This window comes from Cajanus cajan, chromosome 5 (genome assembly GCF_000230855.2).
Source record: "Cajanus cajan strain Asha chromosome 5, NIPB_CcT2T_4, whole genome shotgun sequence".
Classification (NCBI taxonomy): domain Eukaryota; kingdom Viridiplantae; phylum Streptophyta; class Magnoliopsida; order Fabales; family Fabaceae; genus Cajanus; species Cajanus cajan.
This window is the reverse complement of record NC_138521.1, coordinates 61,604,191-61,620,217: the sequence shown is the minus strand read 5'-3', so window position 1 is coordinate 61,620,217 and position 16,027 is coordinate 61,604,191. Positions and strand designations below refer to the sequence as shown.

At 31.5% G+C, this 16,027-nt stretch overlaps 1 protein-coding gene across 1 annotated transcript; it reads left to right on the top strand.

The window, feature by feature from the left end:
• The first annotated feature begins 1,085 nt into the window (after positions 1-1,085).
• LOC109809337 (transcriptional corepressor LEUNIG) lies at positions 1,086-12,033 on the top strand. Its single transcript, XM_020372612.3, has 18 exons — positions 1,086-1,261; positions 1,999-2,096; positions 2,203-2,312; positions 2,816-3,076; positions 3,161-3,252; positions 3,367-3,454; positions 3,548-3,626; positions 4,916-4,965; positions 5,639-5,938; positions 6,068-6,220; positions 6,328-6,555; positions 7,705-7,792; positions 7,944-8,053; positions 8,279-8,428; positions 9,258-9,410; positions 9,509-9,625; positions 11,241-11,444; positions 11,583-12,033. The coding sequence occupies exons 1-18, from the start codon at positions 1,230-1,232 to the stop codon at positions 11,724-11,726; spliced, it is 2,457 nt and encodes an 818-aa protein (XP_020228201.1). The 5' UTR covers positions 1,086-1,229; the 3' UTR covers positions 11,727-12,033.
• Positions 12,034-16,027: the final 3,994 nt, after the last annotated feature.

Sequence of the window (16,027 nt, the reverse complement as noted above, 5' to 3'; positions counted from 1 at the left end):
TAAATTATTTATCATAAATTTAAAATATAATTTATACATTTGTAAAATATTTATATATATTAATTTTAAATAGTATTTATATATATATATATATATATATATAACTTATTATAAATTTTAATCATACATAATAAACACATATGTGCATATATAAATTATATTTAAAATTAATATACATAAATATTTTAAAATATATAAATAATATTTTAGATTTATAATAAATAATTTATATTATAATAAAAAATTATTTTTATTTATTAATAATTTATTTTAAATATTAATATTTAATTTATAAATAATTATAATAAATAAAAATCAAATTAAATAAAAAATTAAAAAAAAACCTACAAACCTTCTCATTAAAAAAATTATCCCTAAAAATACTAGATAAATCCTCGTGTTTAATGTATAGATATATATAAATATAATAAACATTTATCTTATGATATATATATTAAAATACTAGTTAAATTTATTTTATAAATAAAAAATATGATAAAAATGATATTAAATAGAAAATTAAAAAATTTCAAAAAATCATTTCAAAAAATCTAAAAAATACTCCCATAAAAGATAACTGTTCATATTTAAAATATAAAAATAAATATAAATTAAATTTTATATTTATCTTATATAATTTATCTTTATATAATTTATCTTGTGACAATTTTTTAATTGTTAATTATATTTTTAAAATTTTAAAAAATTAGAAGTTGGAAAAATCTTTCTATATAATAAATATCATTTTATATACATATATTTTTCTTTTAAATATTATAAGTGTCATATTATATATATATATAATATTATCAAAATCATTAAAAACACATTGTATTTAATATATAAATGTTTATTTATTTTAAATTATTAAAATTTAATTTATAAATAAAATATAATAAATAAAATTTAAAATAAATATAGATTAAAAAGAATCTTAAAATAGATAATAATTTTTTTAAATTACTCGCATTAATATATAAGATTTTTTTTTCTAACAAAACGTATTTTATATTTTTAATAAACAGTTTTGAAAATTTTAAAATAATGGTTATGGTTATTACTTATTTTAACATTGTTTGGTTCTGAAAAATCTAAGCATTTTTTGTCTCTCTCTCACTGTGTAGCGGGAAACATATTTACTGACGCAGTCACCATAGCCATACACTGACATAGCTCCTACGAGGGGACATCCCCAAGATCAGATTTTTCCACGCTTCAGATTTCAAACCATGACTCCCCCAACCTGGGAAGCTGATAAAATGTATTGAAACCTTTTATGCTTGGAATTTGCCACCTTTTCTATTTTCTTTTGACCCGTTTTCTTATTCCTCTTCTTCATACTTGATTTCTGTCTTTTGTTTTTTGTTCAGTTTCTCGTGATGGTGGTTTCTGTGTCCCCTTCCTTTTTCATGTTTTTGTTTTAGGGTTTAGGTTTTCATGTGATCACGTTGGTGTCGAGTTCTTGGGTTTTCTTGCACCCCTTCTGTTACCTGTTCATGGCTTCTTGTATTGCAAGGTTTTTGCATTATCTTTGTTTTATTGTTTTTTTGCATCTCTTATTGGATTTGTTTCTGCATCTCACTCCAAGCTTTGGTTTTTCTTCTGGTTGTTTTCAGTTTGGAGTAGTTCATATGTAAATTTATGCACCCTTTTGCTTGGTCTTTAGCTTTTTTTTTTAGTTTTAAATATTGAATATTTATGACACTTTATCCTGTAGTTATCAACTGTTCTATGCATGATATATTATACCTTTATGTTCTACCAGCAATCACAGAATTTGGTTGTTGTGTTTGTCTCTGTCATGTTACTTTAGGTGAATATTATGTGGAATGGATGTATTGTTTTGTTAGTCTAGAGATTGTTTAGCTTGGATTTGTATATGCACCATCCCCAGTCAATCTTGATAGTTGCTAGTTGCTATCACTTTGATTATTTTGTTATAATTTTTATTATTTTTTTAATTAACCGTGTTTGTCATTTTTTTGGGTTGGGGAACAGGTTAGATGTGTATATTTATGATTATCTTGTGAAGAGACAATTACATGCTTCTGCTAGAATATTTCAAGCTGAAGGAAATGTTTCAACGGATCCTGTTGGTAAGATAATAATATTAGCATTCTTAAGGGGAAAAATGGTATATGCAAATACAAATGCCCTTCTAATTTATTGAATTTGACCTTTATTTTTGGTCACATGCTCTAGTTATAGACGCACCAGGTGGTTTTCTCTTTGAGTGGTGGTCTGTCTTCTGGGACATGTATATTGCCAGGGTAACCCAGAAGCACTCAGAAGCAACAGCATCTCTCATCAAGGTGTGTTATTAATATAGATTAATTTATAATTATCTTTTCCTCTTTTCTGCTATTAATTCCTTGCCATCCTTCTTAGTATATGTTCACTTTTATCTTCCAGCTTCTAGTATTGGAAAATGGAAACTAAGATAACGTACATGTTCCTCATTGATGCTCTTTTTATTTTTATTTTTATTTTTATTTTTTTACATATGCTTATATGTTTTTTTTTGAAAATCTGATCAAACATGTGTATGTGTGTGTATTAGTGTAACATTCCATGATTTGATATTCATTATTTATTAGCCATTATTTTCATTGCAATATGCTACTATTATTTTATGTGGTTTTAAGATGATTAAGATTGTAAACATTGACATCTGTTATTTTAAGTTACTGAGTCACTGTCAAATTCAGAACTAGATGTTTGTTTCAATTTCTAAGGTTTGCCTTTGTTTCTGTGTTTAATAAACATATAGATGACAAATCATAAATATTAGCTTAGTTAAATTTGAAACTGACAGAATCAGCAAATTAAGGCTCGAGCAATTCAGAGGCAACAAGAGCAAGAGCTTCAGAATGCAAGCCAGAATCAACATATGCAAATGCAACTCTTATTTCAAAGACATGCTCAGCAGCAGCAACATCGTCTGGGTGGACCTATTAGCAATGATCCTTTGATGAGGCAGGATCGGGGTAATTCTAATGCTGTGGCAACAAAAACATATGAGGACAGGTTGAAGCTCCCACTTCAGAGAGACACTTTAGATGATGCAAGCATTAAGGTATCTAGTCTTTCTGTGATTATAACAAGTTCCTGCTATTTTTATATGATTTGAATTACATTGTTTCTATTGTTTATTATGCAGCAAAAAGCAGCTGATGATGTTGGTCAGCTTTTAAATCCGAACCATGCCTTATTGTTTAAAGCAGCAGGAACAACTGGTGAACAGGCTACAGGGTACTTACCAATTGTTTGTCTTTGATGAGAACATTTATTATTCATGTTGTCTTATTCCTGACTGCTTATTTCATTTTGGGCTGAATTTGCTAGTTGTCAAATTTCTGTTTGCAGACAGACATCACTCAGTGCACCAATCATTGTACCGGGAAATATTCAACATGTTCAAAATCTAAACCAGAAACATCCAGGGTCTACACAAGTAAATATGCACATCGTTATTATCTTGATTTTTGTATGACTCCATTTCAAATTTATAATGTTTTGTATTTACTGGTCTTGGGCCCTGAAACAGGACATAAAGAGTGATATGATCAATGCAATGATGAGGTCTCAAGCTGTTGATTCAGAAGGATCCTTTATGGGTTGTCATGGTACTGGTTTTGTTGTTTCAAATTAAACTAATTGTTTTTAAAATTACTTTAACTTGTTAGTGTTTCAAAATACAGACTTGGCAACAATGGCAAGTTCAAAAGAAATCTTAAAAGATACTCAGCATTTGTTAATTTTTGGCCAGTTCTCACTCCCTTTTTTAGGAAGTGCAATTTATTTGATTTATTCCTGTTGACTTTAAATCACTGTACATAATATCTATGCTCATGAAGAGTTACATGGAACTGTTCTTTCATGCGGATATAAATTTTGTGTTTGGACACTCAAGACCTGCAAAATATTTGAATCTTGTTGGGTATGGATACAACACTTTTGTAGAATAAAAAAAAATTATTTGACTTTGAATAGTGTAATTTGTTTCTGGAGTTTGTTTAAAAACATTTGTCATTGGTCATGGATTCAAGCTTTTGAATGGCAAAGGCAATTGAATCATTAGCTTAGGTGTCTCCAGATCTGTTATTTACTTCAACTGTCTCCAGTTTTCTTTTCCTTTCTTTTATCAATCAACATTGTTCGCAAATGCTCCTCCTTGTTATCGCTTGTGTAATTCGATTTATAGTTGATTCCTCCCTCCCAAAAACATCAGTTCACTTTACGTTATTAAAATATAGTTTAGGGTCTTCTCTTGCCGATTGTTGCATTGTTAAAAAAAAAAAACATATAATTCATTTCTAAAATCTAAAAATCTGTTACATCATGCCAGAGATAAGAAATCATTCATTGGTAGACCTTCCCCTGACATCCTAAGCTTGTGGATGATATGGTTTTGCAAACATTCAAAGCCATGCAACATGCAAAATAAAAGTGGTAGATGTCCAAAGTCTAAATTCAATTTTTCTCCCATGTTATTTTTGTACCTTAAAAATTGTACTTGTAACAGTAAATGGACTTTAAGAAACATTACTTATCCAATGACATGCTATTGTTTTTTAAGTTAAAGACATTATAAACATAAATATGTATCAAGATTTAAGAATGTGATGCACAAGTTTTATACTCATTACTATGAACATGCCTTTTCTTTTAAGGAACACCCAAATCAACACAATATTTTCCACAAGGTTTTCTGTGCTTTTTAAGTGATTGGAGTGAATATCTCAACACAAATATGTCAGCTTTGATATCTTGAAATATTTAACATTTCCTGCTATGGTTCATTGTTATTTTATATGCCACCTGAATAATGATAGATCTTGGATCTGCATTATATTGTAATGGTTTGATTTTACAATTTGCATTTGATTTTTGGCTGACAATATTCTCATTTTAGGTTCAAATCAAGGTGGTAGCAATTTGACTTTGAAAGGATGGCCCCTAGCAGTAAGAATCACTTTGATCTAATTTTCCCTAACAAAATTGTAATGCTGTTTATATGCTGGTTTCCTGAGTCTTTCTTTCTTGGATCATTGATTTGTCAAATTCGAATTTCAAACTATAAATCTGAATATGTTAGGGAATAGCATATGGTGCAGATGTGCTGTGTTGTAAAGTTTATTGGATTATATAATTGATGTTGCATGCTTAATAAATATATCACATTATCTTTTTCAGCATAAGAATCATTATTAACTTTCTCCATGCATGCATTTTAAGGTTGAAGATTGGACACTTAACTTAAAAAATAGTTTTGTGATACTGAAGCAAACTCTCTTATAAAACCTAATAATTAAGGGGCATCACCTGTCTGATAGAGCATCTGTCCAGTTCAATGTTAGAGAAAGCTACTCTACTTGGCTTGGACATAACTTTTACTGTTGGCCTCTGTTAAAGTTTTAACTTATATGAGATGCCATTGTAAAATTGAAATTGCCAAAATCCACTGTGAGATGGATATTTTAGTTTACTAAATTATTGTGCTTTAAATTTCATATCTGAGGAGATACAAAATAATAATATAAGGCTATCTTTCTCCCATATACGTAATTTAGGTATATTAATGTTATTTCTACTGTCATATCAATCCTATTTATGATTTGGTCTCAAATTATTTTAGGGAATGGATCAGCTTCGCTCAGGATTTCTCCAGCCAAATAGTTTGATTGAGTCTCCACAATCTTTCAATCAACTTTCTCTACGGCAGCAACTTATGCTTCAAGCACAACAAAATTTGATTTCTCCTTCTGTCAATGATTTTGAGAGCAGAAGACTCAGGATGCTTTTTAATAATCAAAACATGGGTATTGGGAAAGATGGCCAATCAAATTCTTTAGGTGATTTAATGCCAAATGATGGATCATCTGCACAAGTTTATTCCTCAGTGTTGCCCCATCAAGACTCGGATATGCTCCTTAAGGTATCACATAGACACCTACACCTGTGCCTGATTTGGATTAACTTTTCCACCATTTTGAATGTATTCCATCAGAAGTTGTTGCCTGAGCTTCCCCAAAGTATTCATTGTATATTTAATTGTCTTTTACAGCAACAAATTCAAAAGAGTAGCCAGCAGCTTCAACAATATTCACAGCACCCTCTTTCAGGCCAGCAGTCTGAGAGTCTCCTGCAAGAAAAAATTGGTCATGGAAGCATGACAATAGAGGGCAATGTGTCCAATACCTTACAAGGAAACGATCAGGTTTTCATCTGCTGCCTTTCAACAGTATTTACTGGCTGCAATGCGTAGCTAGGCCTTTTAATCAGTTTTTTTTTTCTTTTTTTTTTTTTTTGTGTGTTAACTTTAAGGCTTCCAAAAGTAAAACAGTGCGAAAGCGAAAATCAGCATCATCTTCAGGTCCTGCCAATAGCTCTGGAACTGCAAACACAACAGGACCACCTGCCAGCTCACCTTCTACACCATCTACACAAACACCTGGGGAAATGATGACAGTGTCAACTCTGCAAAATAATGTTCCTTCCTCTAAGTCATCATTTATGTTTGGCACTGATAGTTTGGGCACACAGAATCAATTGGTCAGAGACTCCTTCATAAATATTTTCTTAGGATTTTTACTTGTATTCATTGCCTGATTTGAGATAAACTGATACGTGGTGGTGTAGAAGTGTGAGGAAAAAGGGTTATGGTAGAAAAAAATTATAGGGTAACAATCTAAATTTCAAAGGGAATAATATATTTCATAATTACATCCAAATAACAAGAATTCTTAAATAGACAGAAACCTAAATAGGCATGACAATCTAACCCGTCCCCGTGGGTACCCGCCCGACCCCGCCCCGATTTGGACGGGGAAAACCCATGCTTATCAGGTTCGGATTTTCCCCGATTGATAAAATCGGGAGCGGGGACGGGGATGTTAATACCCGTCCTGCTTAATAATATAATTAAAAAATTATTTATATATATATAAACCAAAATTAAAAATATTTATATGTAAAAATTTATATTATTTTACTTTTCTTTTATTTATTTTTTTTAAATTTGTTCATATTTATTTTAAAAAAAGAAAAAAAAAGAAAAAAAAATAGGAGCGGGGGCGGGGGTGGGGGTGGGGCGGGGAAACCTGAATCCCACCGGGGGCAGGGATGGGTACCCAGATTTTACCTCTAGCGGGTATTAGGGGTGGGGGCGGTTTAAATTTGCGTTACCCGCCCCCGCCCCCGCCCCGCCCCGTTGCCATGCCTAAACCTAATGCACCGTAAATCTGGTTCAACCACTTGGCTACATGCCTACATCAGACAATTTAGGAAAGGGAAATAAATGATTATAACATCTAAATGAAGTCCTGTACCCATGCAGACCTGTTGGTCCTTGTGGGTTTTGTAGTGGTTGCTGTTGCCTGTTGGAGGCCCTCTAACATAAACATCTTCTAAAAAGTAAAAACATGTTTGTGGTATCCTAATATTGCACCATGTTATGTTGAGAACTTCTGTTTCTCTGTCTGTAAATATTTTATTTGTAAATGCTTGCATCTTCATGTGTCATGGCTCCCCAAATAAAAGAACAAAGTTAAGAGTAAATGAATCAGTACTATTGGGTACTGCTCATCTTTGCGATTGAATTTCCTTTACTATAATGGATATGTAAGGTTTCTAAGCATGGAAATATCTAGGTATTCTAAAAAAACTACATTACAGCAAGGCAATTGAATTATTATTTTGCAGGCTGATATGGATCACCTTGTGGGTGATGGATGTTTGGGTGACAGTGTTGATTCATTCTTATCTGCTGATGATACAGGTGTTGGCAAAGGTATGATAAATATAATATATGAATTATCTGCCTTTCCTTTCCCCCTTCAAAAAATATTCCAATTCAATAAGCACTTTCTGGTTTGGATTTTTTATACGACTACATGGAAAAGCCTAAGATTTCAAAATTCAATTGGTTTACTGTACATTAGAATTCTCATTCAAGGAAATCAAGCATATAATGGCAAGTTCACACAAAGTTGAGTGTTGTCACTTCTCATCGGATGGAAAACTTCTTGCTACCGGTGGCCATGATAAAAAGGTAAGTGCTAGATTGACCCAACTTTAACTATGAACTGATCTCCATTTCAGTAGAAATGTTGCATTTAGTAGTTATTGGAATAAGCTTTTGTTTATAGATTTTTGGATTTGTTAAACTTTGAAACCTGCTGTTATAAAACTTGGACTGAATTGGTTGGTTTGTTGAGTGAACCGGCTAGGTAATAAAATCAAAGAAATCATTTTTTTTGTGCTTTGTATGGTGCAGGCTTCTTTGTGGTGCACAGAACAGTTTAACCTGAAATCTACACTTGAAGAGCACAGTGAATGCATAACTGATGTTCGATTTTGTCCAAGCATGTTGCGTGTTGCTACATCCTCAGCAGATAAAACTGTTAGGGTTTGGGATGTTGAAAATGTAAGTCAAGATTTTATTGGTCAAATTCAATTCAATTTTTTCAAAGTAAAGTTCAATTAATTTGGTTTGGTAAAGAAGTTTAGAATTTTTTTTATCATGTAAATTTATGCAGTGAATTAACTAAATCCTTTACCCTATGATTGAATGGAGAGAAAATGAGGGAAGATAGAGATTTTTTTTAATATTTTATTCCAGAGGTCAATTTTTCTTTCCTTTTTCTCTTCAACCAAATTAAAGAAAATATGCTGTTTTTTCATTTTTTTTCTTCTTTTTTTCCGTATCCTCTCATTTTCCATAACATAACATAATGTTAAGTTATGACACATGTCTAATGTCACATCTTACATGTCTTAATATATTATTAATCACATTTGTTTTACACCCTATTTTTCATTAGCCTTCTATTTCTTTTATCATTCCCTCTTTCCTTGGCCATTAAAATTTCAGCAACGTTATGGATTACTTTAGCCTATAATTATTAATGAATTTGATATGAAAATCTGGTTGGATCAGTCTGAGAACTAGAGTATGGTCATGAATGATTGAAATTAGAGGAAATAGATAGGTCAAAGAAAGAGGGGACAGGGTGTGCCTATATGTGTATGAGAACTTAAAAGGTTATTAATTCTTGATCTAATGATCTTAGTTAGCAATAATTATGCAACTATGTGGTGAAAGTTGACTAGCTTCAAACATGTAATTCTAATCAATTATAATTTCTTTAGTTTATGGGGTGCATCAGAGTTTTTTCTTATCAGTTTAGGTGCTATTTAATTAGGTGATCTTATTTTTCTCATATAATTGATGGAATTTTGATTATTATTTGCAGCCTAGTTTTTCTCTTCGAACATTCACAGGTCATGCAACAACTGTGATGTCACTAGATTTTCATCCAAGCAAAGAGGACCTTATTTGCTCTTGTGACAATAGTGAGATAAGATACTGGAGTATTAATAATGGTAGTTGTACTGGGGTTTTCAAGGTGTGAAATCTCAAACATTAACTGTGAAGCACATCCCAATTCCCAATGTATTGTTATAATTTGATTGCAAATAACTTAATTTTCCAATATTTTATCAGGGTGGTGCAACTCAGACGAGATTTCAACCTTCTTTGGGAAGGCTTCTTGCAGCTGCAGCAGATAATCTCGTTTCCATTTTTGATGTTGAAACCCTGGGTTGCAGGCTTAAGTTACAGGTCAGCTGTGAGTTTTCTGTTTATAATACCCTTATTCACTTGTATTTTTAACATTACATTTTAATTTCTAGTCTACTGCTAAAATTTCAATTAACCATCAACAATGCTAGAACGTTCTTGAATTGATAACCTATTCTTTATTCACATATACATTTTCTCGAGTATTAGATTATTTTGCTATTTACCTCAAAAGATAGCCAGATCAATAGTTGATTTTTTTTTTTTTTACTTTGATTTAATGTGGCTAAACAGTAAATACACCTCCATCATCAAAGTTATCGGTAATTTTGGGGTAACGTACATGTGATATTATGAATGAGGTAAGATAGCAGGTGTTTAGAGCTGGGAGAGACCGAGATAGCAAACCATTGAAAGGGTGGAGAGGCTGTTTCTGTGAAGAATCAGTAATTCTCAAGTAATATGGAAGAAATAACATATAGTGTAGTAATAAAGTTCACTCGAATTATTAGATGGTTAACAATTTTGATAAGTCAAAATTGATAGCTGCACAGAGTAGAATTTTTAAAATCATTCCTAGTAGCCTTTTACCTTTGGCTTTTAACCACCAAGGAAGACTCCAAATGAGGTGAAACCGTTAAAAAGGCTTGTAAATTAAATGCTCTTGCTTTGCTGAAGAATTGATTCGACAAAACATAATAGCATCATTTAATTTATATAGCCAACCCCACCTAGTAGGAAAATGACTTAGGTTGTTATTGTTGTATGAATATTGGAGGGAATTCAATACGCCAGTTGTTGCTTAAATAGAATTTTGCCTCTTGTAGTACATTGATATGGTCAATAATTGGAATTTTTATGTAATGTACATAGCGGTTGGTAGGTGTTTTTTGAATGAAACGTAACTTAACATGCATTCTATTCTCTGTTTGGTATATTTTATGAATAAAACAGAACTTTAAAAAGAATGGTACAACTTGGTTCCAATAAAAAAGGTGGAAGCAAATGAAATAGAACAAAATCACTATTAAGTATTATTTAATTTATTGACAAGATACCATTTACTTATTTCTTTCCTACCTTTTTGCCTTTTTTTGTGATTGCTACTGCAAGTTTCCACACTCTTATCAATTTTGTGCATTGCGTTTAATATCAAGGCATGTGATCTATTAGATTATTGATATTGTGATTAATGGATAAAAGCAGGTTAATCTTTTCATTGAATTCTTTTTCTTTCACCACATTTGCCATGACTATTTGATCATTCATTCATATATATATATATATAATTTTAAAATTATTTAGTGATCCAAGATGTCACAAAAAGATATATACTATTCAATTATGTTTCTGAATATCTAACTAAATTTAATTAGGATAGGGATGTGTAACTGAAAACAATGTTATTTATGCTTAGCGAGCACCAAATGCAAAACAGGATTCTAGGTTCGGTTTTGTTTCAATTACCAAATACAGTACAAAGCAATAATGTCTCATTCTATTCTGCTTCATTGTTTTGTTCGTGTGTCAAACATTACTGTATTTATTTTTCTCAAAATGAGCTAGAATTTATCCATTCCATTGATGCCACCTTTCTGTGGCTGTTTTTTAATGACTATTTTATATTAATCAATCTTGGTCTGATGCTTCATTTTAGGGCCATAATAATGTTATCCGTTCTATGTGCTGGGATTTGTCGGGCAAACATTTGGCTTCTCTTAGTGATGATCTGGTTAGAGTATGGAACGTTGGATCTGGAGGCAAAGGAGAATGCATGCACGAGTTGAATGCATCAGGGAACAAATTCAGCACCTGTGTTTTCCATCCCTTCTATCCTTTGCTGGTCATTGGCTGCAATGAGGTAAGATATCTCTTATCGTTTAGTTATTATTTTAAAGAATAAAACATGTTATTTTGTCTTTGCACCAATAAACACTGTCTTCCTTTTCTTCATTGACTTGGAAGTTTTGTTTTTGATGTTGAATGATGGGGTTTTCAGACTCTTGAGCTGTGGGACTTCGGTGAGAACAAAACATTGACTCTACATGCACACGACAAGGTTGTATCTTCCTTGGCAGTATCAAATGTTACTGGATTTCTGGCTTCAACTAGTCATGACAAGTATTTCAAGATCTGGAAGTGACTAGCATTTTGCCCCATGGTGTTGACAGTGTAAATAGATATCGGGTTTCACCAAACATACTAGGTTTTCTTTTGTCCCTTTTGTTCTTTCTTCGTTATATAGATCCCTCCAACAGTGAAAGGGATGTTTTGGATTTTAGTCTGGTCCCTGATTGCTAATACAAGTCATACGAGCCCTGTGAAAATTTTCCCTACACTTGGTTTAGACATAGAAAAGGGTATACGATGAAAGTGTTACCTCAAGTACGCTTAGTGATACATGTTTTGAATTTTTACTTGGGAAATATCATTGCTATTTAGTAAATTTATACCAAGTTGTTTATAGGATGAAATAATGCATGTATATTGAGTAACATGTTGCTTAGATTATTTTTTATACGGTTCTAGACGAACTCAAAATGCGTTTCAGGACGCATACGTGCTTATAAACGTGTTAGGAATCTTCTCTCTAAAAAATTAAAAAAAAAAAAAAGGTGTCAGGAAGCCCATCTTACACTCGTGAGTCGTGTCTGTGTAAAACCCCCATATAATAGCAAAATAAACGAAAAAGCTACACATCGGATTGAAATTGACGTGCCGACAATGCGACAAGAAAAGGTTTACCAAACACCATTTGGAAAATAAGCGTTGTTGCTCATTGTTTTCTAATTGGATGCCAAATTTGCCTTTAATGGTGTTTAAAGAAAAAATTAAGTTGAGCAATCACAGGCTTCATCATCAAGGGGCAAAGTGCTTAGACCGGAAAAAAACTTGGGATGATTGAAACAAACTCGATGAGCATGATTTATTGATTAATACTTCTCCGATGAAGATTCACGAGGAGTAAGAGTTAGCTATCACTATATATCAATACTCAAGTCAGCATGATAGTTTCATTGTTTTTCTCTTTACGTAGATTTTATCTACACAGAAAATAGTATTAATTGGATACAAGTTTAGAAATATTTTTGAAATTTTTTCAATAAAGAAATTCTTAGAAACACTTTTAGGTTAAATTCACATAAAATGTATAAAGATGACGGCTGAGGAGATCAATCTTGGCTTTATGAATTACTCAACATAGAAGTAAGGCAACAAAAGGAAGATATATTTATCTTTTAAAAGAAATGTATTGAAACTCTGTTAAAGAAGGTTAAGATGTACAAAGGCAAGTTTGTCACTACTCCACTTGTGACAAATGAAAAGCTACAAAACAATGACAGAGGATCAAATGCAATTCTTTTATCAAGATTTATGTAAAGGCTATATAGAAATAGTTTGATCGAGAATCTACTATATCCGCATGGACAAAGATCATGTAGGCTACAATTCTTTTATCAAATTTACTATGGAGAAGCCACTATAATTATGAGATATTTTCATGATACAAAGGACACTAATGTGGTAGAGATATTCCATGTAGGATGTTGACCTTGAACAGACATATATTTCAATGACACAATTTTATGATAAGTTAATATGTGATATAAAAATTTTACTTTTTATGTTGAGTGGTTATTGTCCATAGTATGGATATTAAATGTGATGTTTTAATCACATTGTCACCACATTGTATGTTGCATGAGATCATACCCACCATAAATTTTTTTTTTAAAGATTTTGTTTGTTTCTAAAATTTTTCCAAATCGGTATAGAAAAAATACATCTCAGACAATTCAATAAAGCACATGACTATCTAGTTCAATACATACTTATATAATATATAATATATCTCATTTAAATATAAATAATGTACAAAGTAAATTAGCTAACAATTAAAGAGAGTTAATAATAAAATTGAAATGAACAAATACTATTATTAATTATTAACAATGGACAATTATTGTAAGAATGTATCAATATTATCTAATAACAATGAAATTAAAGTAAATTAGCCATTAAAGTTAAATATGAATATCATGTACACAAATAAAACTAAACTAATTTAAAAAAAAACGTCATCCTCAAATTGACTCGGTCAATGTTTATCTTTTGCGAATATCCTCAAATTCTTTATCAACAAATGAAGTTAAATTTTTGAATATCTACAATTAATTCAACGTAAAATTAATTTAAACACTATTCAATCATTAAACAATTATTTAATATTAAAAGTAATTAAATTAATTTAAAAGTATATTACTCCCTTTTTCGAGTCTTTAATATTGATGATAATAATAATGAATGTATATTTTATCATTCATATTTATGATTACTCAATTAATGTGAATACTACAATTTAATGAATATAAAATATAAATAAATTAAATACAATCAAAATATATTTTAATTCAATTATAATTATTATCAGATTCACAATTCACTTACTTTTAAGACTATATTGAAGCTTCATTTATTCAACTGTAATTCATATATACCCTTTTACAGTCCCTCTCACTGCAATCCAACAAAACAAAACAACTAAAAAATATACATGTAGAAGAGTTTACTAGCATCTTAATTATTAAAGAAAATTCTCAATTGAGTACGCAATTTACGATGAATGTCATACTTCCACGGTGACTTTAAACAACCAATAAATAAATAATCACCCATATAATTGTTTTTCAAAAGATAAATATAATAAAATAAGGAATTGGGTGACCTAACCTTGTCTGCCACTAGTAAGCTTAAATTGAACGCCTTTGTCTACAAACTTTGCAAGGTCCAAAATCGTTTCTTTTCTGTCCGACTGATAAATTTTTAAAGGGAGAAAAAATAGAGATGAAATAGATTTGAAATTGAAGATGTGATTGGGGTTTGCTGAAGCACCACCTAAAACCATTAAAGTCATTAAAAAAAAAACCCATTAGGTATTTCATTTAACATCTAGGAGACACCACTAAAATCATCAAATGTGTCCATCAATACTCCATTCCTTCATCCCCAAAATTTCAAACAACACGATACAATCATGTAGTTGCAGCCATAAAACAAACAGATAAGAAAACAAACATACCAAACAAACATAATTTATTTCATATCCTATTAATTTATATTAAATACAAAATAAATAATATAATAATATTATCTAATTTATTATCATAATATATACCAAATATTGAGTAAAATTAAAACTTCTTATTTTTATTCCCCCATACTCTCATATTATATCTTCTCTACCAAACTGCCCTCAAGGTTTGCATATGCATATCTCTAAACACATGTATTTTAAAGACGTCTATACTTTAGAGTATTACATCACTTTTCAGAATGTAGATATTTTGTGGAGAACCTTATTTTTATTATTAGAAAACATTACAACGACAAACATGGAAACTAAATTGTCATGCATCTACCCACCGAGAATGGAACTAATGGTAGGTTTTACTGAGTCTTGAAGAGTTTTAAAGGGGTCCCCGAAAATGCTGCAATAATGTGACTGAACTAATAGTGTGTGGGCCTAGGCCCATAGCTCTGTCTGGTTCAGGACACACCGGGTATGAGTTCCGTGCAAAGAGAGGCTGGGCTTTGTTGCTTCTGATTATTTAATCTAATATTGACTTATATATTTAAGGAATGATTTTTAATGAAAATATCACTTATGTGTATAGAGAGTCTGGGCTTTGTCTAATATTATTTCGTCTTCTGGGGTTAACCCCAGTGATTCAAATATCAGATCCATCATCTTTTCAGTTGATTTCTTCATCTCTTTCTGACACTCCTCCATCACAGTACTGCATCAAAACACGCATGCATCACTCTCTCAAAGCCAATTCAATAATAAGGAAACATATTTTCGTTACTCTCAACAAATTCCAAAACTAATAATTAACTAGAAAACAAGGTCAAGTCGGGGGTAATGATAAATGCAATGCAGATTGTATGCTTTATATTTAATCACTAAGGCATGCTAAGGTACGTGAAAGTCAAATATGCATGCATATGGTGGTGCATGTTTTTAACACGAACACAATTATGCTCTTTATTTTCAGCGCTTCTAACTTATATCAACATATAAACCAGAAACTAGTCTGTTGGTCCGGTTGATGTGGCCAAAGTTGGATGGCATGCTCTGCCGGAGAGTCTATCATTGTGAAACCTTCAACCCGCGAGAACTTAGAGAAGTATCTTTGAATGCGAGGTTTCTGCTGAGCTGATAAGTTAAATAACCGAAGTGTTTCCTTCAAGAGGCTCATGGGGAGTGCCATGATTGATGACTTGGAACGCACTCCATTTCTGACATGCTTCTCCAATCAGCCATTGCCCATTTGGCATTTGGGTCAGAGAGGTCTATGAGGGGCATGGATTCGACTAATGTGTGTGGTTCCACCATCTCCCATTTGTGAGAATCGGGCACGTTAGGGCGCACTGCATGTTGAA